The following is a 24,216-nucleotide window of genomic DNA, read 5'->3' on the forward strand; positions in this document are numbered from 1 at the left end:
GTTAACAATTATATCATTTCTGGTTCTCAATTACCCCAGAGCCAAACCTGAAGACATTTTAATGAGAGAAAGGGAGAAAATATATTGAAAGAATCACTTTAATTGACGGGACACTTGTTTCTGCCATGTGAATGGTGTGTTGATGTGTCATTTTATAATGAGAAAAGAAACTGTGAGAATAGCATGGAATGCAGGGAGAAGATAAATTGGAATCTAAGATTAAATAATGAGCTTTACAACTGAAGGCAATCCAAGAAAGAACATGAAAATACTACAAGCATTTTGATGTCTATAAAATTCGCAGATGTATCTTTCTTATTTCTCCCTCATTCTGCTTTTTCTCCTTCCCCTCTTTCCTCCTTAAGGCAGAGCTTGATATGAGTTTAGAATGCTGAATACATGGCTTTATTTCAAGTAAGTTCATGAATACATAGAGCAGGGCTGGCAGCTTGGGGATTTTTTTTTTTTAAGCTGTACTGCTACTGTTTAGGAAAATGAATAGTGTTTCTATTTATCGGTAGCCATGTCTCTCCTTTTATTTTCACACTGTTTTGATGTGTCCCCAGCTCTTCAGTGAAAATTTCTATAGAAGGCTGGGGGTGTAGCTCAGTAGGGGAGTGTGTGCTTCGCATGCACAAGGCCCTGGGTTCGATCCCCAGCATGAAAAGAAGAAAAGAAAAAGAAAGGAAAATCCACAGAGTAATAAATTATTGAGAGTCGTTTTCATTTCTAACAGCGACCGCATCAATGGATTCAAAGGTTTTCAATTAATGAAATTCTCAAAATTATTTTAGTCCTATCAATGTTTTTTTATAAGTGATATTTTCTATCTATAAATAATAAGCAAAGTAAAAACATCTTGAAGATTGCAGGACACAGCCAGGTACTGACTGAATAAACAGAAATCCTCCAGGTTTGAAGGGCCACATTTGAATATTTAATCAAATCAGAGAGGATGTCTTAAGGAAGTTATCAATGGCGCTGAAGACCATTTTTAGAAACTCATAGAACTGAAAAATCTAACTGCATGTTAAATTACAGCACAAGGAGAACTCGATGCTTGAAGTTCTGCATAAATCTATGTTCTTCACCAAAATAAATAAAATCAACATGAGACTTGAGAATTTGGAGAAATATTCTAAGGAAAATTATATTTAAACATATTAAAACTGAAAGAGAATAAGATGAAATATTATGAAGTTACATATTAATAAGCCCTTTATAACCTGAAAATATCCTAAATTAAAATATACCTACCCTACTTAACATTATAGCTTACCAACACAGTCCCTTAAGGAGTATTGGTTGTTTGCCCTCATGATCACGTGACTGTCCAGGAGCTGTGCCTGGCAGCTGCAAGAAATCACTAGAGTATATTACACCACATATCTGTAACCCCAGAAAAGATCAAAATTCAAAACTCATCATATGGCTTCTACAGACTGTGTGTTACTTTGCACAATCATAAAGTTAAAACATCATAAGTTGGTGCTATTTTACTACCTACTTAGCTAACACTTTCTCCTGAATATTGACAGTAATGATTATAGTCTATTTTATTTAAAAAGTCAGTGTTGAAAACAGAACTTAATTTCCTTATAGACTCCAAGTTCATCATAAAAAGCAATGAAAATAGTGAGTACAAAGCTAAGTTTCTATGACCTGAAGATGTGATTTTGTTACTTGTTTTATAACTTCATCTATTCTCAATATGAATTTCCAACAGTATAAAAATCTCCTTGAGATTGATTGGGTTGACCACACCCAAAACAAAGGAGGAAAAACAAAACAAAACCAACCCCCCCAAGTTTGCACACGCACACGCTTGCACACACACACAGGAAAAATGGAAAATCTACACAATATAGAAATTCCCATAATTTCTATATTATTCTGGGCAAAAAAGTAACTACTGACCTGTGTTTCTTAATGTCATTGATTCCATTCTTCAGATTTCCCAGTCTTTCTGTTGGATTTTGCCTGAAAGCACATTTTTTTTAAAAAAGAGAATTTACAGTAATGATACTTGAGTGAGTCTCATTCATTCATTCATTCAGCAGTATCCATCAAGTTCCTACTGTAGGTCAGACACCTGAGTTTAGGGAGATGAAAAAGACGTGGCCCTCCTGGAAGAGGCACAGTTGAACTAGTTAGGAATGTATTTGTATGAATTCTTTAACGGAGCTATAAATAAACACTTAGTAAGTACTATCTTGCCAACTCAACTGAGAAAACCAGGGAAAGCTCCAGAGAATCATTTACATTGAAGCTGGAATCTTCTTAGAAACAGGCAGGAATTCCTCTGGCCACCACAGCTAGGTTTCATGTTCTAAATTTACTAAATTTTAATGATTCAAAAAAAGTTCAAGTGCACAAAACAAAAAGAAAGAAAGTAGCAACAAAGTGGAACTTAACCAAAAAAAGCTGGAAGCCCTCTATTTCTGATAAATGATTTTAGTATTAAGTAGAAAAAATCGGGGTAATTTAAAGTAAGATCAGAAGAATGCCTTTTAAAAATTAAAAGTTGAAAAAAAGGCATCAACACTACTAATTTTCTCTCAAAACAACCAGGTTATAAATAAATAATTTTATTTTTAACCCAAGGTTTGTGATTCTATTTTGCCCTGTAACAGATGAAGATGATTCCTGAAGATAATCTGTGAAATTTGGATCTTTTTAAAGTATACATTGCTACTGGATTCTACAGCACATGAGGTAAATTCAAAACTCCTAACTTAGTTTTCATAACAGAAAAAAAAATTTTCTTTAAATGTAATTAGCAACATTTTTAAAAAGTAAGTGTATACCTAATTTAAAAATGTATAAAGAGAGAACCTGAAAGCCTTCACACTTAATCCAAAACAAGGGGTTATACTTATGGTCACTCTCACCTGCAAAGCCTACGAATTAAATCTTCAGGTCTTCTTGTTATTTTTCTGGGAAAATCCATTTTTTCAATTCCTTTGAGAATCAAATTGTAGGTCATCATTTGATCAACCCCAGAAAAGGGTGGGCTAGGGAAAATCCAAAATAGGACACACTAAGACCAGAGTCCAGGGCTTCTTTTTTCTTTCTTTCTCTCTTACTTTTTTTCTTCCCTCCCTCCATTCTTTCCTTCCTTCCCTCCTCTCTCTCTCTCTCTTCCCCTGTCCCCCTAGTCATTTTACAGCACATATTTGGATATGTGCTAGAAAATCATTTCACTAAATTCACATCATTTAAATCACACACACACACACACACACACACACACACACACACACAGGTAATCTGTCAGTTAGTGATGATCCTTAAAAAACAAACAAACAAACAAACAAAAAACCTAAAGGAAAGGAGACAGAGAGAGAGATGATGCTTTTTTTTTTTTTTTAAGACAGAGTGAATAGGAAAAGCCTCTCTCCTGAGCTGAAATATGAGTGAAGAGAGGAAGTGGATGAGCTACACTGTAATCTGTGGGCAGAAGGCTCTAAGACAGGAAGAACAAAGATCGTGTGTCGGGAGTAGGCCTGGGTGTTCTGGAGGTGTGAGGTGGGCAGTGTGGCTGGTGGCATGAGTCAACAGCTAAGGAATGTAAGAGATGAAGGCAACATCATGTAGATCCACTGGGCTATGATAAGGATCTGGAAATGTATATATTTGGTGATTTAATGAAGAAATTAGCTTTATTCAATGCAGGGAGAATAAACTATGATGGGGTTTGGGTGGGGTCAATAAGAAGGCCTGCTATCCTGGCAGAGGACAATGGTATTGAAGGTGTGAGACCTGGTTGGATTCTGGATCTATCTAGACTATAAAATAAACTGAGTGTCTGTGACCACTCCAAAATTCATATGTTGAAACCCTAATTACGAGGTGATGGTAGTTGGAGGTGGGGCCTATGGAAGTAGTTAAATCATAAGGGTGGAGCCTTCACAAATGAGATTAGTGCCCTTCTAAGAGGAGGACAGAATGCTGGCTGGCCATCTTTTCACCATATCAGGATCAAAGGAGAAATTAGAAATCTATACCCATTAAGAGAGTCCTTATCAGAATTCTGTCATGCCGGCATGCTGATCTGGTAATTTAGACCTCTAAAACAATAAAAAATGCATGTTTTCTGTTTAAGCCACCCAGTTTATGGTGTCTTGTTATAACAGCCTGAACTAAGACAGGTGGTAAAGACAATAAGATTTGCTAATATGAAGGTGGTGAGTGGGAGGAAAAGAAGGATTCAAAAATGATGTTGAAGTATTTTGGTTTAAATGTCTATAAAGTGGAGCTGTGATCACGAAAAGAAGAAAGGCTGTGGTGGTAGTTGGTAATTTGGAACCGAAATGCACTCCCAAAGGCTTGTGTGTTAAAGGATTAGTTGTCGGCCTATAGTGCAATTGGAAGGTGGTGGAAACTCTAAAAGGTGGGGCCTTTTGGAAAGAAGTGAGGTCACTGGGGGCATGCTCTTGGAAGGGATATTGAAATGCTGGTCTCCTTTTTCTTAGCTTACTAGAACCCGTGATGTGAATAGGCCTCCTTAGCTACATGTACCTGCCATGATGTATTGTGTCACCACATGCCAGAGTAACAGGTCCAAGTGTGCCTAAATTGAAGCCTCTGAAAACCTGAGCCAAAAGAAACTTTTCTTCCTTGTAAGTTGTTTATTCAAGTATTTTGTCATAGCAATGGAAAACTGACTAACACAGTGAGGGTGCAGAGCAAGTTATGAGGAAGGGAATCAAAGGTTAAATTTTGAACATCCACATGGAGATGCTAAGCAGGCAGTTGGATTTATGAGTCTAGTATTCAGGAAAGAAGTTAGGGATGAAAGTATGATTTGTGGTCATCAGATAGCATTTATGGCCATGGAACGTAATGATGTCACATAGGGAGTGGTAGATAAAAGAAAGGTTGAGGGCTAAAAAGGTCCAATGTTGAGATGTTGGAAAGATTGGAGGTGTCCAGCCATAGAGACTGAGAAGAAGCCACCAGTGTGGGATAAGGAGAAAGAGGAAGGTCCTAGAATCCTTGTGCAGGAAATATTTCAAGGAAAGTTACAGCTGAGATGAGTAAAAAAACAATTGAGAATTGATCACTGACATTAGATAACATTTCACAATCCACTTTGCTCTTAAAAAATAATTTCATGTCTATTCTGTTATGCCATTTAATTTTTTAAAATTAAAGATGATTTCTGCTACTCTGCTGTATTTTAGCCATGCTGGAGAACTTTTGATACTGAGAGTTCCCCACCCTTGTTAATAAACTTGAAACAAAGGTGGTGTACCAGGTTTTTTTTTTTTTTTTTTTTTTTTTTAAACAATCTAGGTTTTTCACTTGTAAAGAGAAGGAGACAGAAAACAAACAAACAAACAAACAAAAAAAACATTAGTAGGATATTTAAACATACACACACACAAAAAAAAAACACACACACAGAGAGATACATACATTTACAACTATATTATTTTGTTTTGTCTTATTCTTTAGATGTTTTTCATTTTCGCTTACCTCCTGCCTCTCTAGAGTTCAGGGCATTTGAAATTTACTTTTCTCTTGCCCTACCCTAAAAACGTTTGCAAAAATAATTCCCCAACTTGTTCATGACAGTTCATGGCCACTTAAGCAGTTCCAAGGTGGTGGGATTTCCCTCCTTCCTTGTTTTCTCACTTTATTTCCCTATTTCTTGTAACAATTTATTCTAATTGTTGAAGATTGAAATGTATATCTCCAGTCACCTACAGGTACCATCTTGTATCTCTCAGAAATACAGCTGAAACTTCTAAGATGGTGAAACAAACTCTTGAAATAAAATTCATTATGCCCCAAACCTTAAACAATGTTCTTCTCTTAATGACTCCCTGGAAAATTTCCCCTCTTTCTTTCAGAATTGAAAGCAATGAGTATTTGAAAATGATTACTGATAATATAAAACCATCTTTCATATCTGTTTGCCCAGTATGTTCAAAGAAAATGCTGAATGTAGACACAGGTAAGCTAATATTGAAGCTTATAGTATAAAAAGTTCAAGAAAGGCTGCAGGGTAGAGCAGTGGTTCAACAGCACAGGAAAAAAAATCAAGAAGGTTCTGTGATTCCACTAAGCTCTCTTTCTCAAGTAAGTGTTTGAGACTTCTATCCCACCCCCCAATAGACCTATCCCAGTATTTCTTAAATCATTCCATATGTGAATCCTCTCTGAAATTAAGATTGAGAAATATTTGGTTATAAATTGTTATAAGGATAATACAATCACTTAATGAGAAAAGGAGGTAGAAAACTGATTTGAATTCTGTGTGTGTCCACATGTTACATCATAAATGGATACAATGCCACATGTGTGACAAAAAGTGCACCTCATTTAGAACCAGAAGACTTGAGATTAAATTACTGATCTTCAGCAGGTAGCTTTCTCACTTGGTTTTCTAATCTATAAAATTCAAATCATAAAATAATCATAATAAAACTTGAATCATAAAATAATAATAAAAATTCCTGCCTTATCTTCCATACCAATTTATGAAGACTAAACTAGATAATGCTTACATAAGTGCTTTGTAAACTGTGAAGCATTTTATAAATGTGAGCAAATATCACATAGATTCTATGATGTATGTGCATGTGCATGTGTCTGTATGTGTGTATGTGTGTTAAATATTTGGGACCCTGAATTCATTAATATAGTATTTTAATCTCTTTGGAAATTACAATGCAATTTTAACTGCTAAAACCCCTGATGCGTCTTGTCTGTGTTCATTAACACCTCTAGAAAGGAGTTGGCAAGAGGATGAGAATTTAAATCCAGCAGTATGGCTTTCTCTTAGCATTTCTTGTTAATGATATGTTGGGAAGATGGAAGAATATGGCTAAATTTAGTTTGTTTGATCAATGAATTTAATTGAATTAGGAAAATAGCTTCTTAACAAATTTTAAAAAGAGGAAATGATAACAATCACTCAAAACTTTCATTACAAACATTCATTCCCTCTTTTAGTCTAATGCTGGATCATCAAAGAAAGCCCTCCCATATTTAATGTTATCTTCAATAAGGTACCTTGACATTTTAGGTAAAACATAGCAATTCTATACTCCTTTCTTTCAACTTCCTGAATCTTTTCTGGCATGCTATAAGCTTACAACCTCACTGTATTTGAAACAATATAAAGAGAAAAAGGCAACATACTTAATAAAGATGTTTCATAAATATTTTAAACTCCTGAATTACAAATTATTATCATTAGTGAGTTACTCTGGCATTTCTCTAAAATAAAGTGTCTAAATAAAACTGGAAGGTATACACTTACTTGCCCGTTAGGAGCTCATACACTAGAATTCCCAGGGACCAAAAGTCCACACTAAAGTCATGCCCTTTGTTGAGAATGACCTCAGGAGCTACATATTCTGGAGTCCCACAGAATGTCCATGTTTTCTGTCCAGAACCTATTTTTTTAGCAAATCCAAAGTCAACCTGGAAAGGAATCAAAGAAAATGTCAGAGATTATAAAACTTATGCTCCTCTTTAAGTCTTCCAGTAACTTCCTAAATCTTTCTACACTCCCACCCTTTCCTATGTGCACACATGCACACACACACACACCACACACAGTCTCTGTCTCTTCTCTCTCTGTGTTACATATTTCTTTGCAGGATCAGATATAAATCTAGTTGCATGCACCTCTACTCTCATCACCCTTAGAAGATAATTCAATTTTGGTAATATGCTCCCAACAAGCAGTGCCAAAAGCAAATTTAAATATGATGGTGGTATTCAGTGGGAAGAAATGAGAAAGGGGAAGTGATACAACTCTGGGTGCAGAAAGCTCCATCATGGAAATACAAACAGTTGGGGGAATAGGGTTGGAGAGAGATTGCTGGGCCATGACTCTGAGAATGTCCCAGAGAGGGAAGGAGGGACTCTCACAGGGTAAAGAATCAGTACCCCCACTTCTCTGTCTTCTCAAAATGGGCTCTCCCACCTCTCTTAGCTTCTGCTCAATTAACTCTGTGCACAGAATAGACAGGGAAGAAAGCTGGAGCTGTAGAGGCCCCATCACTGAATTGAGGCAGTGTAAGTAACTGAAACCAAACCCGCCCTGTACAACAAACAGTTGGTTAGACCTGTGTAGGGGTACTTAGCACATAGTTTTCATCTCTAATATATACAGATACTATTTTAACAAAACCATGTTCCAGTTCCCTCAAGTAAACAGCACGGCAATTGTTCCTGGACTGTAACATGCACATTTTAACAACTTCATTATACATGGATGATCTCAAATGGCATTAATCTTTTCTAAAGAATTAAATAAACAAAGTTAGCATATCAAAATCAGCCTTCATCTAAAAAAGTGTAAGCCAGTGAGTTATAAAATCCATGCCCCATTACTTATTCAAATATTTAAAATCTTTATTTTACCTTAAATTTCTTAGAAAGTTACCATCTTACACACGCTTTGTTATTATCCCACAATAGCAAGAATTTCCTTACTGGGAAAAGGGAATCTACATAACATAATTCAAAGTAGGCTTTTACTGTTTTCTTTTATCCACACAGAACAGTTCACAAAGATTATATGTAGGAGATAACTAGGGATATTATAGAATTAAAACCTGTAACCAGCTGAGATCAGCACATCTACTTACTCCTCAGAGAAGAAACCAATATGAAAATTGTAGCTAATTTTATAAAGACTGAAATTTAAGAGATAAGAAAGCAACATTTATAGCTGCATTTGTATGCACAAATAGGTGGAAATATTACGTTTTATTGGTTTATAACTGCTTCTCAACTCATTTTTTAATTGCATTTAATTTCCCTTTAGCTTCTGCTTAAGAAAAGTTTTCATCACTCTAAACTTAAAAATAAATTTTTTATGATCTAAACAAAAAGTATGTATGTGGTTTATTTTATAAAAAAAAAGAATGACTGAATATTTAATAGCTATTTAAAAGAAGTTTTCTGGCTCTAAGGTGGTATATTTTAAATTGCTGGTTCTGCTTTTATCATATTTGCATATTGAGCCATAGGTGGTAATCACTACATAATTTTTTTAGGATTTATGAACTCATCACTTTCTTTATCTTCTTAAATCATATCAACTTTGGTTTAATTCATTTGGTGAGAAGAAACGGACATTCAGACCTACCCAAAGTTACATGCCTAATAGAGAAGACTACATCTTCTGTCAAATTCTGTATGTTTTCTATAAAAATCAAGCTCCCTCTGTCTCACACCACCATGGATTCTAAAACAAGCCTCCACCTTTTCTTTACCCCATCCCATCTGGGCAATGAAAAGGAAGTTACTTAATTTTTTTGTTTAATAAACATTCATTGAGCATCACCATATACCAAGTACCAGGATAAAGAAAGAGTTCTGGCAGAGTTTATATTAAGAAAAAGAGAAAGAAAACAAGCTTATAAATATAATGCCATGATGATCATAGAATGTCAGATGGTGACATATGCTATAAAGAAACATACAGCAGAATTAGGCACAGAGAGCAATATGAATTGTATCTGAAATAAGGTGACCAAGAAAAACCATGCTAAGGAGAAAGCATTTGAGCAGGTTTGAGCAGAAATCTGAGTGGAATTAGAGAGAGTTCTGTAAATAGTGATTCTGTCAGGAGGAAAGCTCTGAGATGGGAACGTGCATTGGTAAGTTCAAGGCCTGGGAAGAAGGCCAGTGTGGCTGGGTCATAATGTGGGAGAGGGAGAGATGCAGGAAGTGAGGGCAGATTCTGGAGTGGGTTTGTAAGCCACAGAAAGAACTTTGGATTTTTCTTCTAAGAGTTACTGTAGGATTAAGGGAAAGATGTATGATGCTATGGCCTGACTTATATCTTAAAGGGATCAGTCTAAAAAATAAGAAAATAGACCCCTGTTTTTTTTCCCCTCACATTCTACTAGCAAAAGTAGGCTTTCAAGAAGAATCTCTAGAGAACCAGACTGCAGATTCTCCTTGTCTCTATTAAATTTCTATTATTAAACATGGCTTAAATTAAGCTAAAAGCTTACAATCATTAAGTATCTAAAGACTTTAATAAATGAGAAGGTTTTAAGATACTTCCAAATCTGTAGCCATGACTGCATCATTGAGAAACAGAAAAATTAGCACTGTGGCTTGCTGGAGCTGGGTCCAAAAAGTATGAGCTTGTTCCCAGAAGTTTCGCTCTAGGTCAGAAAATCTGTCAGATACTGGTTCTCTCAGTCACATAAATATGGACACAAAATGACCAGTCTAATTAAGCCAGATGATTCATGGAGACATAACATTCCAAAATAATATTTATGTGGCATTTTTAGGGCACTTTTTTTTTTACCCAAGTCTAGACAAGGGTAAAATGGAATCTGTTCATCCTGTCTGCCAACAACCAAAATTGATTCAATGTCCTTCAGATACGTCTGTCCATCCTCTAAATAGGAAACAATAGGTGATTTCCATCAAGTTAGAGAGAGGCTAAGGTATGTGTGGATGAATCGTTCATAACAATGGCCTGTTCTTTATGGGGTATGGAGATTCAGCTGAAATGCTCAGAGTATTTAGCAGAAGGTGGGCAAAAAAGGGATTATTTGCATGCACAAAGGCAAACTGGAAAAATTCTTTGAGGCTCTTTGAAGATTTTCTTGAATCACAGAACCAATTCCTCTCTCATAAGGATCTCTAACAGTGCTTATATTCCACAATTACATCCCTAGTAGGAGTACCATCAATTGGGTGTGAGTAAATCTAGCTCCTTAAGAAAAGACATTGTATCTATTCATTTTGTACCTTACAGCATTTGTAACAGATTTTCAACTTGTGTTTAGTGAGAAAAAAAATGAAGAGATAACTGCTCATATGGGTTTCAATAAGATATAATAAGAATGAGGTCTAGGAAGGTTTCAATAAGATATAATCAGCATGAGGTCTAGGAAGGTCATGGGTACTTGTATGAGCTGAGACTTGAACCAGGCTCTAAGGGAACCTTGTACAGGTAAATTGATGAGGAGGTAGAAGGTATTTAAAGGAGAAGCAGTAGCCCATGTTAAGCACACTGATGGGAAAAACTGTCACTTACTAAGTACAGCTAATAATTTCTTGGCAACAGAATATTGTTGGAGCTGATAATTATTTTTATTTTTAAGTTAGGAAATACTATATCTATCTATCTATCTATCTATCTATCTATATATATATATATATATATATGTATATATCGAGAGAGAGAAACTAAAAAGAGAACGATAACAAGTATATATACTTTATATACATAAAGTCTATTTATAAAACAATGTGACATGTATACAAGTTATAAAGCATGAGAATAAAACTCCCTGTACCACCCACCAGTTAAATAACTAGAGGAAAGCCAACATGGAAGGTCCACGTGCTTCTCCTAGGGAGTCCTTTTGCCCAATGGGCAAGAGGTCATCATTCCCCTGACATCTACACTTATCACTTGCTTGCATTCATTTCTAATTTTGCCCCATATCTAATATACCTAAGTATGACAAAACTTTTATATTTTAAACTATAGGTAGATCTTATCTATTTTGGGGCAAACTGCATTTTTTATCAGTCAAATTTATATCTGTTAATTTAATCCATCCTGAAGTCCATTTTATCACTGCTGTATCATAACACCATTTAATTAACACACAATGATTTTTATCCATTCTACTGTTGGTGGACATCTGTGCTATTTCTAACTACATGCCACTCCAAAATTCTTCTACTGATATTGTTTTCCATGTTATCTAATAGATATGTATAAGACAGTAGAGATGCTGGGTCAAAGATGTGATGGCATTTTCAAATTTATTAGATATTGCCAACTACATTTTCCAAAGGGATTATATTATATTGCTACTCTCTCTACCAGAAGTGTATAAAAATTCTAATTGCCCTACATCCTCACAATGATTTAATAATATAAACATTTCCCTTTTTGCCATCTGTGAGTACAAAATCACTGTGGTTTTAACTTGTATTTCCTCCTCTAGTAATTAGTTTGAGCTATAGCATTATAATTAGCTTTCATATCTGAGGGAGCAATTTCCTTCCATCCTGTTCTCTTTGTCTTCAAAAATGTCTTACTATTCTTGGCCCTTGGGTGTTCTTCATAAATTTTAGAACCAGCTTGCCAAACTTTCAGGAAAAGCTCTGCTGGGATTTCCACTGGAAGTGTATCAAATCTGTGGATCAACTTGCAGAGTACTGATATCTTTAGGATGTTCAGTCTGTTTGTTTTGAAATATAGTGCATCCTTCTGAGTTAGGTAAATAATGCTAGTTGCTGCACTAAATATTTCAAAGAAGGTATAAAAGCTTAAACTCTATATTAATGTACTTCTTTCTTACATTCTGGGTTTTCCTGAGGAGTGAGGAGATCTCCACTAACAGTGATTTAGGGAGACAGGCTCCTTCCATCTCAGGGCTCTGCTAACTTCAAATCAGCTATGTTTGTTGGCAACAAGCCAGAAAGAGTACAGAGACCCACTGCACAGAAATTTTACAGGCCAGGTGTGTGAGTAGTACACATGGATTTGCTAACATGTGCCACATGGTCACAACTACCCAGAAAAATGGCTGAAATGGATTGTCTAGCTCTGTGCCCAGAAGAGAGAATGAACAACATTAATTATTAATTTAAGTCTTATAATATCTTTTAAATATGATTTTTCTAAGTTTCTCAATAAAATTGTTGCACATTTTTGCTAGTCTTGGTTATGATTTTTTTTCATAAATGGCATTTTTTTGCTCTATCAACTATTTTTCTGGTTTTTAAATAACACTGTTTTTGTATTTTTAAAATATGTTTTTTATATTAATAATTTTACATGCTGCAACCACACTAAAAACTCTCTAATTAATTCTAACATTTGTTTTCCACTTTGGATTTCTATATAGTTAATTATTATCAACTAGTAGATTTTATCCTTTGATTTTCCATCTGTCTTTTAAGTTTATCTCTATCTTAGTTCAATGGTAAATAAAATACTGAATTGGGGTACATAGATCACTGATTTCAAGAGAATACTTCAAATGTTTAATCATGATGTACAGTGCTTGCTCTAAATTTTGTTAGGTATATTTCATTTGGTTCATTAAATTTCTTTTTATTTTTAGTTAGCTAAGATATTTTATTATAACTGAATGTATCAAAATTTTCTCTGCAACTATGAAGTGATTACATAATAGATTTTCTACTTTAATCTGTTATGGTGGTGGTTTACTTTAACAGAGCTTTTAAAAAATTTTTAAGACTTTTAGAACAATCAGTGAGATTAAGAGGAATGATGCAGAGATTTCTTATGTACTTCTTACTAACACACACACATACAGTCTTTCAATAGTCAACATCTCCCATTTGAGTGGTACATTTGACACATCACCCAAAGTCCATACTTTCCATTCAACTAACATATGATTTCATGTGTCAATCATTATACATCATGTAAGTATTTTTACTGCCCCCAAAATATGTTGTGTTCATTTCTCTCCCACACCCCAAAACTTGGCCACCACTGGTGTTTTCACTGTCTCCAGTGGTTTTGATTTTCACAAAATGTGACACATTTGAAATGAAACACTATGTGGCCTTTCCAGATTGGACTTTCTTTCACTTTGTAATATACATTTAAGGTCCCTCCATGTATTGTCATGGTTTTGATAGTTCATTGCCTTTTAGCATTGAATAAAACTCCATTGTCTGGATTCAGCCATCTACCCATTTACCTACTGAAGGGCATCTTGCAAGATTTGGCAATTGTGAATTAAACTGCCACAAACACTTGCATGAAGGTGTTGAAGTGAACATCGGTTTTCAACTCCTTTGAGTAAATATCAAGGATTGGGATTACTAAATGATATAGTTGATGTATGTTTAACTTTGTTGAGAAACCAGAAAACCATCCACCAAAGTGTGTGTGCCGTTTGCATGTCTGTCATGACTCCAATACTCACCAGCACTTAGTGTTGTCAGTGTTCCAGATGTAACCACTCTAGAAGGTGAGAAGTGTTATTTTGCTGTTTTAATGTTTAAACCCCTAATGATTTAGATTGTACACGTCTTTTCATGTGCTTGTTTTCCATCTGTAGATCTCCTGAGGTGAGATGTCTGTGCAGGTATTTTGCCCATTGTTTAATAAAGTTCTTAATTTTCTTCTTCTTATTTTAAATGTACTTTATACATTTCAATAATAGTCCTTTATTGTATGTGTCTTTTAAAAATATTTTCTCCTACTTCTGAGGCTTGTCTTTTCCTTCTCTTGACATTTTCTTTCACAGAGCAAGTTTTTTATTTAAATGAAGTGTAGCTAAACAATGATTTCTCTCATAGGCCATGGCATTTGATATGTGTCTTAAAAGTCATCACCATACACAAAGCCAACTAGTTATTCTCTTATATTATTTTCTAGGAGTTTTATGGCTTTGGGTCTTATATTTATGTCTATGATCCATTTTGAGTTAACTTTTGTGAAGGGAGTAGAAGGTTACAGGGTCTGCCTAGATTCCTTTTTTGAATGTGGATATACAGCTACTCCAGCACATTTGTTGAAAAGACTGACTCTGCTTTATGTATGCCTTTGCTCCTTTGCCAAAGATCAGTTGACTCTGTCTATGTGGATCTATGTCTGGGCCATCTGTTCTGTTCCATTGCTCTCTTTGTCTACTCCTCCATCAATATCTCACTGTCTTATTCACTGGAGCTACATCAGGTACTGTCAGCCCTCTGACATTTTTCTTCAATGTTGTGTTGATATTCTGGGTCTTTGCCTCCCCACATAAACTTTAGAATCAGTTTGTCACTATCCATCAGGTAACTTGATGGGATTCTCATTAGGATTTCCAGGAATCTCAGATCAAGTTGGGAAGAATTGGTACTGTGAAGAATATAGAGTATCCCTATTCATGAACAACAAACAGCTCTCCATATATTTAGGACAGCTAAATATTCCTTTCAGCAGGGTTTGTTGTTTAGCTTATATAGATTATTTACACATTTTCTTATGTTTAAACCCAAATATTTCATTTCAGGAGTGCTAATGTAAATACTATGGTGTTTTTATTTCAAATTCCACTTGTTCACTGTTAGTATCTAGGAAAGCAATTGAGTTTTGTATATGAACCTTATATTCTGTGACCTTGCTGTAATTGCTTACTGATTCCAAGAGATTTTTTTGTTGTTACTCATTCTATCAGATTTTCTACATGGATGATCATATTGTCTGTGAATAGAGAAATTTTTATTTCTTTCTTCCCACTCTGCATATCTTCTATTTGCTTCTCTTGTTACATTAACTAGGCCTTCCAGTAGGATGTTGAAAAGGAGGGATGAGAAGAGACATCTTTATTTTTTTCTGATCATAGAGAAAAGGCTTCTAGTAGCTCACCATTCAGTATAATGTTAGAAGTAGGGTTTTTGTAGATATTTGTTATATTGAGTTGAGGAAATTCCTCTCTTTTCGTAGTTTACTGAGAAATTTTTAACAAATCTTATTGTGATAGAGTTTGTCTAAGTTTTCTATACTTATTGATATGATTGTGTAGTTTTTATTTTATCCTGTTGATGTGATGGATTACATTGATTGATTTTCAAATGTTGAACCAAACCTTGCATTCCTGGGGTAAAGTTAATTTTACTTTGGTATATAATTATTTTTATACATTGTTGAATTCAATTTGCGAATATTTTGTTGTGGACTTCTACAGCTATGTTTAGGAGAGATCTTCCCTCTAGTTTTCTTTTCCTATAAAATCTTTGTCTGCTTTTGATGTTAGGGCAAGGGTATGCATGTACAAACATACAACAATAGATCCACTATTATGTATAATTATAATGCACTAATAAGAAATAATGAATTAGGGAGAATTCCCTCTGCTTTATCTTCTGAAAAGCACTATAGAGAACTGGTATAATTTCTTCTTCAAATGTTGACTGGAATTCACCAGTAACCCATTTGAGCCTGATATTTTCTCATTTGAAAGATTATTGATTATTTATTCAATTTCTTTAATAGATATAAACCTCTTCAGATTGTTTTATTTCTTCTTTGACTTTCAAGAGATTTTATCTTTCAAAGAATTAGTTAACTACATCCAGGTTATCAAATTTGTAGAAATATAGCTATTCATAGCAGTCCTTTATTATCCTTTTAATATCTATGAATTCTGTCATTGTATTACTCTTTCATTTCTGATATTAGTAATCTGTGCCTTCCCTCTATGTCTCTCTCTTTTCTAAGTATTACAGCTAGAGATGTACTGGTTTTATTGATCTTTTCAAAGAATCAGCTGTTGGTTTCATTGACTTTCTTTGTCCATTTCTTGTTACCAATTTCAATAATTTCTGCACAAATTATTAGTTATTCTCTCCTCTTACTTTGAATTTCACTTGCTTTTTTCCTAGTTTCCTAAAGTAGGAAAGTATTTTGGATCCTAATATAGTACTCAATGCTAGAGACTTCTCTATCAACTCTGCTCTGGTTGCATTCCAGAAATTTTGATAAACTGTGTTTTCATTTTCATTTAGTTCAAAATACTCTAAAATTTCTGTTGATATTTCTATTAGACCCATGTGTTATTTGTAAGTGTGTTGCTTAGTCTCCATGTGTTTGGGGATTTTCCAGTTATCTTTCTGTTATCGATTTCTAGGTTCCTTCCATGTGCTGTAAGCAGACATGGTAATGTCTACATTCAGGTATCCAAATGATGCTAAACCACTTCAGAGGTATGCTAACAAAATAATCCTAATTACTCTCCATCCCTGTGTGGATTACTGCTTTCATTCTTTTCACTTATATATAGAGGCATAATATGCTCTGCACTTCCTGGACATGTAAGTGGTGACTGACATTAATTTAGATAAATTCTCAGTCATTGCTCTTTCAAATATTACTTCTATTCCTTTTGTGCTCTGTCTTCTCCTTCTGTTCCCATTCCATTGTGCTTGCATTCTCCCTTCTGTAGTTGTTCCACAGTCCTTGGAGATATAATTATATATATATATAATGTAATTTATATATATATAATATTTTTTTGCCCAGCCTTTTTTTTTTCTCTCCTGTTTTTTCAGTTTTGGAGATTTCTTTTTATATATCTTCGAACTTAGAGATTTTTAAATTAACTATGTCCAGTCTACTATTGCACCCATCAAAACTATTTTTGCCCCTGTGATATCTACTGGGAGAATCTAGTGCAGCTCCTGGAATACTCACAAAAGTGTGCCCTTCTGCCCATGTCTAGACCTTCCGCAGTTGCTGGAGTTTAGAACTCTGCAGATCAACTCATCGGTTACTGTGAAGGTTTCCTTCTGCAGCACATGGAGGTTTCCCCTGGGGAGTCCTTGCTCCTGTGAGCTGCCACTCCCTGTATTCCCATGACTCTCTCTCCAGAAGGGGAAGCATTAGTTTTCCCTGTGTTCTCTCCTCTCTCTTACAGATCCAGGAAGAGTTGTTCTTTCAGTCTGTTCAGCTCTTTCCTCACGAGGTGAGAGTGGCAACATCAAGCTCCTTATGTGTGGAACTGGCCCAATGGCTTTGTATTTCCTGGACGTATCCAACCTTGTATGACGAATTGTTATGAATCTGTATTCACAGCATCAGTCAGTTTGTTAATGTTCTGCTCCTGATTTATGCTCTGAATTCATGAATAAGACTGTATATTAATTTGTCATTTTTAGGAGATTTCTTTGGAGAATTAAGTTCATATTAACTAGCCCCATAAAATAAGAGTTATCCCTTACTATTTTTAGAAAGATATCCATAATTTTAACATTAAAGGTCTTTGAAGTGACTGCTTTTTCAAAGGTACAAGATCACTCAGATTTTCTATTTCTTTTTGTTTGGTTAGGCATTTTGTACATCTTTTCCATTTAACCTAAGATTTCCTATATAGTGTTTTCTGGCTCACATAAATCTCTGCTTTAAGTAATCATGTTCATTCATAAAAGTGTTTATTTTATAGCCTTTTTTATGAACAGTATTCACACAGATTTTTTAATTTTAATCTACCTTTTTCAGAAAACCAGCTTTGGCTGTGTCATTTTGCTGATATATCATTTTCTGTTTTACTAACTCATGCTCTTTATTTTGTTCCTTTCTTTGTTTTTATATTATGTCTTTTTCTTATCTTCTTAAGCTGGATATTTAGCTCACTGATTCCATCCCTCCTCATCCCCCCAACCCCCAGGGCTGAGGACAAAACCCAGGCCTTGTGTGTGCTGGGAAAGCACTTTGCTACGGAGATAAATCCTCAACCCCAAGCTCATCGATTTTTAACCGTACTTATTTCCTAGCTGAAATGGTTAAGGTTTTAAATATAATTGTAGCTGTTGCAGCCCATATATGTTGATATATAGTATACTCTCCCTTGGGCGTCGTTTTTAAATATTCATTAAAGTTTTCTTCACTGCTTGTTGAGTCATTGCGCATTATCTTTAAAATTCCACCAAGACAAGTTCGAGTGTTGTTTGTGGCTTCTTCCTGTTTGTTGTTGTTATTGAGTTCTACTTTAAATACACTGAGTCAGTTTACAAGAACTACTTGTGCCTATTTTGAGAGTGAGGGAAGGGCTGCCTCCTAGGTCCCTCCTTCATTCTTACATGCTAATCAATCTGCTCAGTCCAGCAGCTAACTCTCTTAGTTGTTGTCATGGGGCTATTGCTAGAAGGAAGCAGATAGATCATAAAAATGAGCAATGATATCAATATTTAACATGCTTTATACTATACTTTCTTATGTAATAATATTCAATATAAGTAAAACTAATCTGCTCTGTTAGTGCACCCTGTGCAAAAGCATCTGGGCAGACTTTGCATTTTGGCTGAGGGGCATTATACACAGCAGTTAATTCCACAGTCACAACAAATGTTCACTGGTGAGTGACAGCTGAGATTTATTTGATTACTATGAAGTTTGCTCCTGAATAACTGCAAGAGGGTTAACTATTACATACTCTGCCTGGACTGAGAACAAGGCAAGTCTTCTTTAAACATTTTATGTACTGTCCTACATCTTAATGCTGTTCTTGATTCATTCATTCTAGCCAGAATAAGGACTCAAAAATGCTATTGCCTTTATCAGCTCTCCTTGGCCTGGAAAGTTGAGAAAGATGATTTAAGAAATGATAGGACAGGAGGTGAAAGATGATGATGTGAGAGTATTCATGGTCCTACAGTTCTTTAATTCTTAATCTACACCCCTGCAGTTTCTGATGAAGACAGCTTGGTCCCAGAGGGGATTCATTTAGGAATAAAGCAGCCAATCTCAATCATGACTTGGGCAGAAAGAGTGGAATAAGGTCTTCAGCCCTCCCCATAAGCCCATTGTCTGTAATTATCACAAAAGGGTATACTTCTACAGCCTTCTAGAGACACAATTCCAACATCCAGGTTTTTCTCTTATTTAGGAAAAGTTTGCCCCAAGCTTTTCCTGTTTTATCACTGATGGAAAAAAAAAATATTTCCATTAGGTCTCTCACCCCTCCTACGCACTGCAGGAAACTGAAGAAGGATGAAAATGTTACTTGTATATAAATGCCACATTTTTTTTATCCATTCATCTATTGAAGGGCATCTGGGTTGGTTCCACAGTCTAGCAATTGTGAATTGTGCTGCTATGAACATCGATGTAGCAGTATCCCTGTAGTATGCTCTTTTAAGGTCTTCAGGGAAAAGTCCAAGAAGGGCAATAGCTGGGTCAAATGGTGGTTCCATTCCCAGCTTTCCCAGGAGTCTCCATACTGTTTTCCAGATTGGCCGCACCAGTTTGCAGTCCCACCAGCAATGTACAAGAGTACCCTTTTCCCCACATCCTCTCCAGCACTTGTTGTTGTTTGTCTTCATAATGGCTGCCAATCTTACTGGAGTGAGATGGTATCTTAGGGTGGTTTTGATTTGCATTTCTCTGACTGCTAGAGATGGTGAGCATTTTTTCATGTACTTGTTGATTGATTGTATGTCCTCCTCTGAGAAGTGTCTGTTCAGGTCTTTGGCCCATTTGTTGATTGGGTTATTTGTTTTCTTATTGTTTAATTTTTTGAGTTCTTTGTATACTCTGGATATTAGGGCGGCATTTATATACCATGGAGTATTACGCAGCACTAAAAAATGACAAAATCATAGAATTTGCAGGGAAATGGATGGCACTAGAGCAGATTATGCTTAGTGAAGCTAGCCAATCCCTAAAAAACAAATACCAAATGTCTTCTTTGATATAATGAGAGCAACTAAGAACAGAGCAGGGAGGAAGAGCAGGAAGAAAAGATTAACATTAAACAGATACATGAGGTGGGATGGAAAGGGAGAGAAAAGGGAAATTGCATGGTAATGGAGGGAGACCCTCATTGTTATACAAAATTACATATAAGAGGTTGTGAGGGGAATGGGAAAATAAACAAGGAGAGATATGAATTACAGTGGATGGGGTAGAGAGAGAAGATGGGAGGGGAGGGAGGGGGGATGGTAGAGGATAGGAAAGGTAGCAGAATACAACAGTTACTAATAGGGCATTATGTAAAAATGTGGATGTGTAACCGATGTGATTCTGCAATCTGTATTTGGGGTAAAATTGGGAGTTCATAACCAACTTGAATCTAATGTATGAAATATGATATGTGAAGAGCTTTATAATGTTTTGAACAACCAATAAAAAAAATTAAAAAAAAAAAAAAAAAAAAAAGAAAATGTTACTTGTAAGAGTTAATAGAATGAGACTAAGATACTCTCAGAAGGCATCTTTCATCCTTAAAGACATTTCTGTCCAAGGCTGGACTGCCCAGGGCCCATCACCCAGATGGCATTACTGCTGTGCTGTCACCAGGTACCCTACCACCCATCCCTACAGCAGCCCCCTCAGGAACTCTCAGCTCAGCTCTGCTGGGCTTTCAGCTAACAGACAGTGTCTGTTTCTGCTGTTTGCTGAAACTTGCTTAATGACCCAGTAGAAAACCAAATTTTGTTCAAGTGCATTCTCTACCTATTGATGAGTGACAGCTGAGTCACTCACTGAATTGAATATTTTACAAGCCCTATTAGATTAAATTTATTAATTTTGTTATATACTTTTTTTATAGCTTAAGTGACTTAGTGTCTAAATATACAAGCAATTTCTGAGACAGGCATATTAAAAAGTCTACAATTATTCACATTTCTTTATTCTGCCAAATTCTGCTGTTTATTTTTTGAAGTATTTTATTAGGTATATAAAAGACTGGGATATTTACATCATTTTGCTGAAAGGGGCCTTTCATTATCATAACGTTACACCTTTATCTCTAGGAATACACCTTCCCTGATATTAACATGATGAAACCTGTATTTTAATTGGTTTAATATTTCCCAGAAATATCTTTTCCTATCCTAATTTCAACCTTTCTGCATCCTCCTATTTTAGGTGTCTCTCTTATAATCACCATCAAGCTGATCTTTATTTTATAAATCTATCTGACAATCATTTTTATCTGGAGAGTTAAGTGCATTTACATATATTAGATGTCTTCCTACTTTATTATTTTGTGCTTTCTCTGTTTTCTTCATTTGTTTCTTCTTTGTTGCCTTCTATTAAAATGACATTTTTCTCCTTTTGCTTCAATTTCAATTACTCTCACATTCTATTTATATGATACTGGTTTTCAGGTATTTAATATTTTATCATTTTAATAGTATATATTACAAAGATTATTAATTTATACCATAATTTTTAAATGACGTGACATGTTTACCATTTCTCTATGGCCGTCACTCCCTGTGGCATCCCAGAGCCTTCATGAAGGATCATTTTTCTGCCCCCTAAGCATAACTTTTGTGTGCAGGAGTAAACATCTTTAAACTTTGTTTTCTGGGCTTACAAATGAAGTTTTTAGTTATTTCACTTAAAATGTTAAAGATATTGTACTGCTTTATGACTTCTATTATTACTAGTGAGATTTCTGCTGAGAGTCCAATTTTTATTCCTTTGCTCCTTTCAGTTTACATAAACTTCCCTTTCTTTTTGTTGACTTTTAAGATGCTCTCTGTTTTAGTTCTATACTTTTACTACTACCGTAGCCAGCATCAAAGGGAACCCCAGTGAGCCACTTCCCCTTGTAATGAGTGGTATGCCCATCCACAACAGACCAACAGAATACAGTGGAAGTGCTGGTATATGACCTTGAGAGTAGGTTTTAAAGGCAGGTAGCAGTTCCTCAGTGTTTGGAAGATTTACTCTGACAGAAACTAGCTGCCATGCCATGAGAACATTCAATCAGTCCTGTGAAGAGGCCTGTTGGAGAATGAAGGCCTCCAGCCAACATCCAGCACCAACTTGCCAGCCATATGAATGAGTTACACTGGGACTGATCCTCCAGCCCTAGCAGATGTGCAAGCCTCCAGGTGATGGCAGCCCCAGCCAACATCTAACCAAGACTCCATGAGGGACCTGGAGTCAGAATCACCTAGCTAAACATTTCCAAATTCCCAAACTGCAGAAACTGTGAGATTGTAAAAGGCTATTGCTGTGTTAAGTCATTAAGTTTTGAAGTGACTTGTTAAACAAAACAAGAGCTTGAAGAAATATGATCTGGAATTTGGACTCCTTTACCTGATTGCTGTCTTTTTATGATTTCTGGAAAAATCTCAGTCATGGTTTATTGAAATATTGCTTTCCCCTCATTCTCTATATTATTTTTGTCTGGGAGTACAATTAAACTTTTAAAGAAACTTTTCTAAGTTTCTTCATTCCTTTCTTTTATTTCTATTATGTCTCTATGCTACATTCTATATAAATCACTTTTTCTTTCATTTCCCTGATTTTTCTGTTTGTGCTAATCATCTACTATTTAACCTTTCCATGACATTTTCCAAATTGAATACAATTGACAGGTAATAAAATGCACACATCTTTGGTATACAATTCATGCAGATTAAACTCATATAACCACAGCCACCATATATACATTCAGGATACAGGCATTCCCATTATCTCAGAAAATTTCTTCATGCTTTTTCCCAATCAAATGCTCCTCCCACAGACATCTATTATATTGCTTTCTAACACATACTATACAACTCTTATAGTAATCATGTATGTGTGTGGCTTCTTTTATTAACATAGTTTTTAAAATTCATTCATTTTATTGCCTACAGAAATTCACTCCTTTTTTATCACTAAACTGAGTTTTGTTGCTGAAGGTACTACTGTATGTAAATACATACAATTGATGATGGATATGTGAGCTATTTCTTGTATGGGGCCTGTTAGGAATAAGCTTATTATGGGCATTGATTCCCAATATATCTGAAGCTCTGATTTCAGTTTTCCTGGGTAAATATTAAGAAGTAGAATGTTCTGTCATAGAATAGGTATGTTTGGCTCCATGAGAAACTAACTGTTCTTTTGTGATTTCAGTTTTTATCCCCATCAGAAGTGTAGGGGACCATCCTTACCAACACTTGATATTGTCAATCTTTTTAATTATAACAATTCTACTAGGTGTGAAGTGTATTTCTTTGTGGTTTTAATTTATATTTATTTACTTGATAATTAGTGATATGGCTAAGTGATCATGCTCATACTTTCCTTTATAAAGTGTTTCTTCAAGGTTCATGACCATTTTTAAAATACAGTAGCTCAAGTTTTTATTATTTACTTGTAGATGTTCTTTATGTATTCTGGCTGTGAGCCTTTTGTCAATTAAATATATATTGAAAATATTTTCTTCTAGTTTATGACATGATAATCCATTTTCTTGGCCATGTATTTTCACAATCATAAATTTTTAATGTTTTTTTACTCTTTTTTGGGAGGGGAACCAGAGACTGAACCTGGGACCCTTAACCACTGAGCCACATCCCCAGTCCTTTTTACATTTATTTTGAGATAGGTTCTTACAAATTGCTTATGTCCTTGCTAGGTTTGTTAAGGCTGATTTCAAACTTGTGATCCTCCTGCCTCAGCCTCACAACTTGCTGGGATTACAGGCATGTGCCACTGCACCCAGCTAGAAATTTTTAATTTTAATGAAATTCAATTCATCTTTTTTTTTCTTTTAAGATTAATATTATTTGTGTTCTAGGAAATCTCGGCTTATCCCAAGTTTTGAAAATACATATTATGTTTACTTTCTAAATGGTTTATAGGTCTATGAACAATCTTGAAATAATTTTTACATATAGTAAGAGGTACAATCAGGTCATTTTCTTTTTCTTTCTTTCTTTTTTTTTTTTTTTTTTGCTATTACGGCTTTACAGTTGTTTCAGCAATGCCTTCTGAAGACACTAACA

At 35.2% G+C, this 24,216-nt stretch overlaps 1 protein-coding gene across 2 annotated transcripts in view; it reads right to left on the reverse strand.

Moving 5' to 3' along the window:
- Prkg2 (protein kinase cGMP-dependent 2) overlaps positions 1-24,216 on the reverse strand; it is a 101,538-nt gene that overhangs the window by 12,638 nt on the left and 64,684 nt on the right. For both annotated transcript variants that reach the window (XM_046458525.2, XM_046458543.2), the window contains exons 15-17: positions 7,274-7,437; positions 2,892-3,014; positions 1,918-1,980 (exon numbers count right to left, since the gene is read on the reverse strand). In XM_046458525.2, the coding sequence (XP_046314481.2) occupies positions 1,918-1,980; positions 2,892-3,014; positions 7,274-7,437 (350 nt within the window). The remainder of the gene's footprint in view (positions 1-1,917; positions 1,981-2,891; positions 3,015-7,273; positions 7,438-24,216) is intronic.

Source organism: Marmota monax, unplaced genomic scaffold (assembly GCF_021218885.2).
Source record: "Marmota monax isolate L192 unplaced genomic scaffold, Marmota_monax_Labrador192_F-V1.1 WCK01_AAM20220418_F8-fsc00112, whole genome shotgun sequence".
Lineage (NCBI taxonomy): Eukaryota > Metazoa > Chordata > Mammalia > Rodentia > Sciuridae > Marmota > Marmota monax.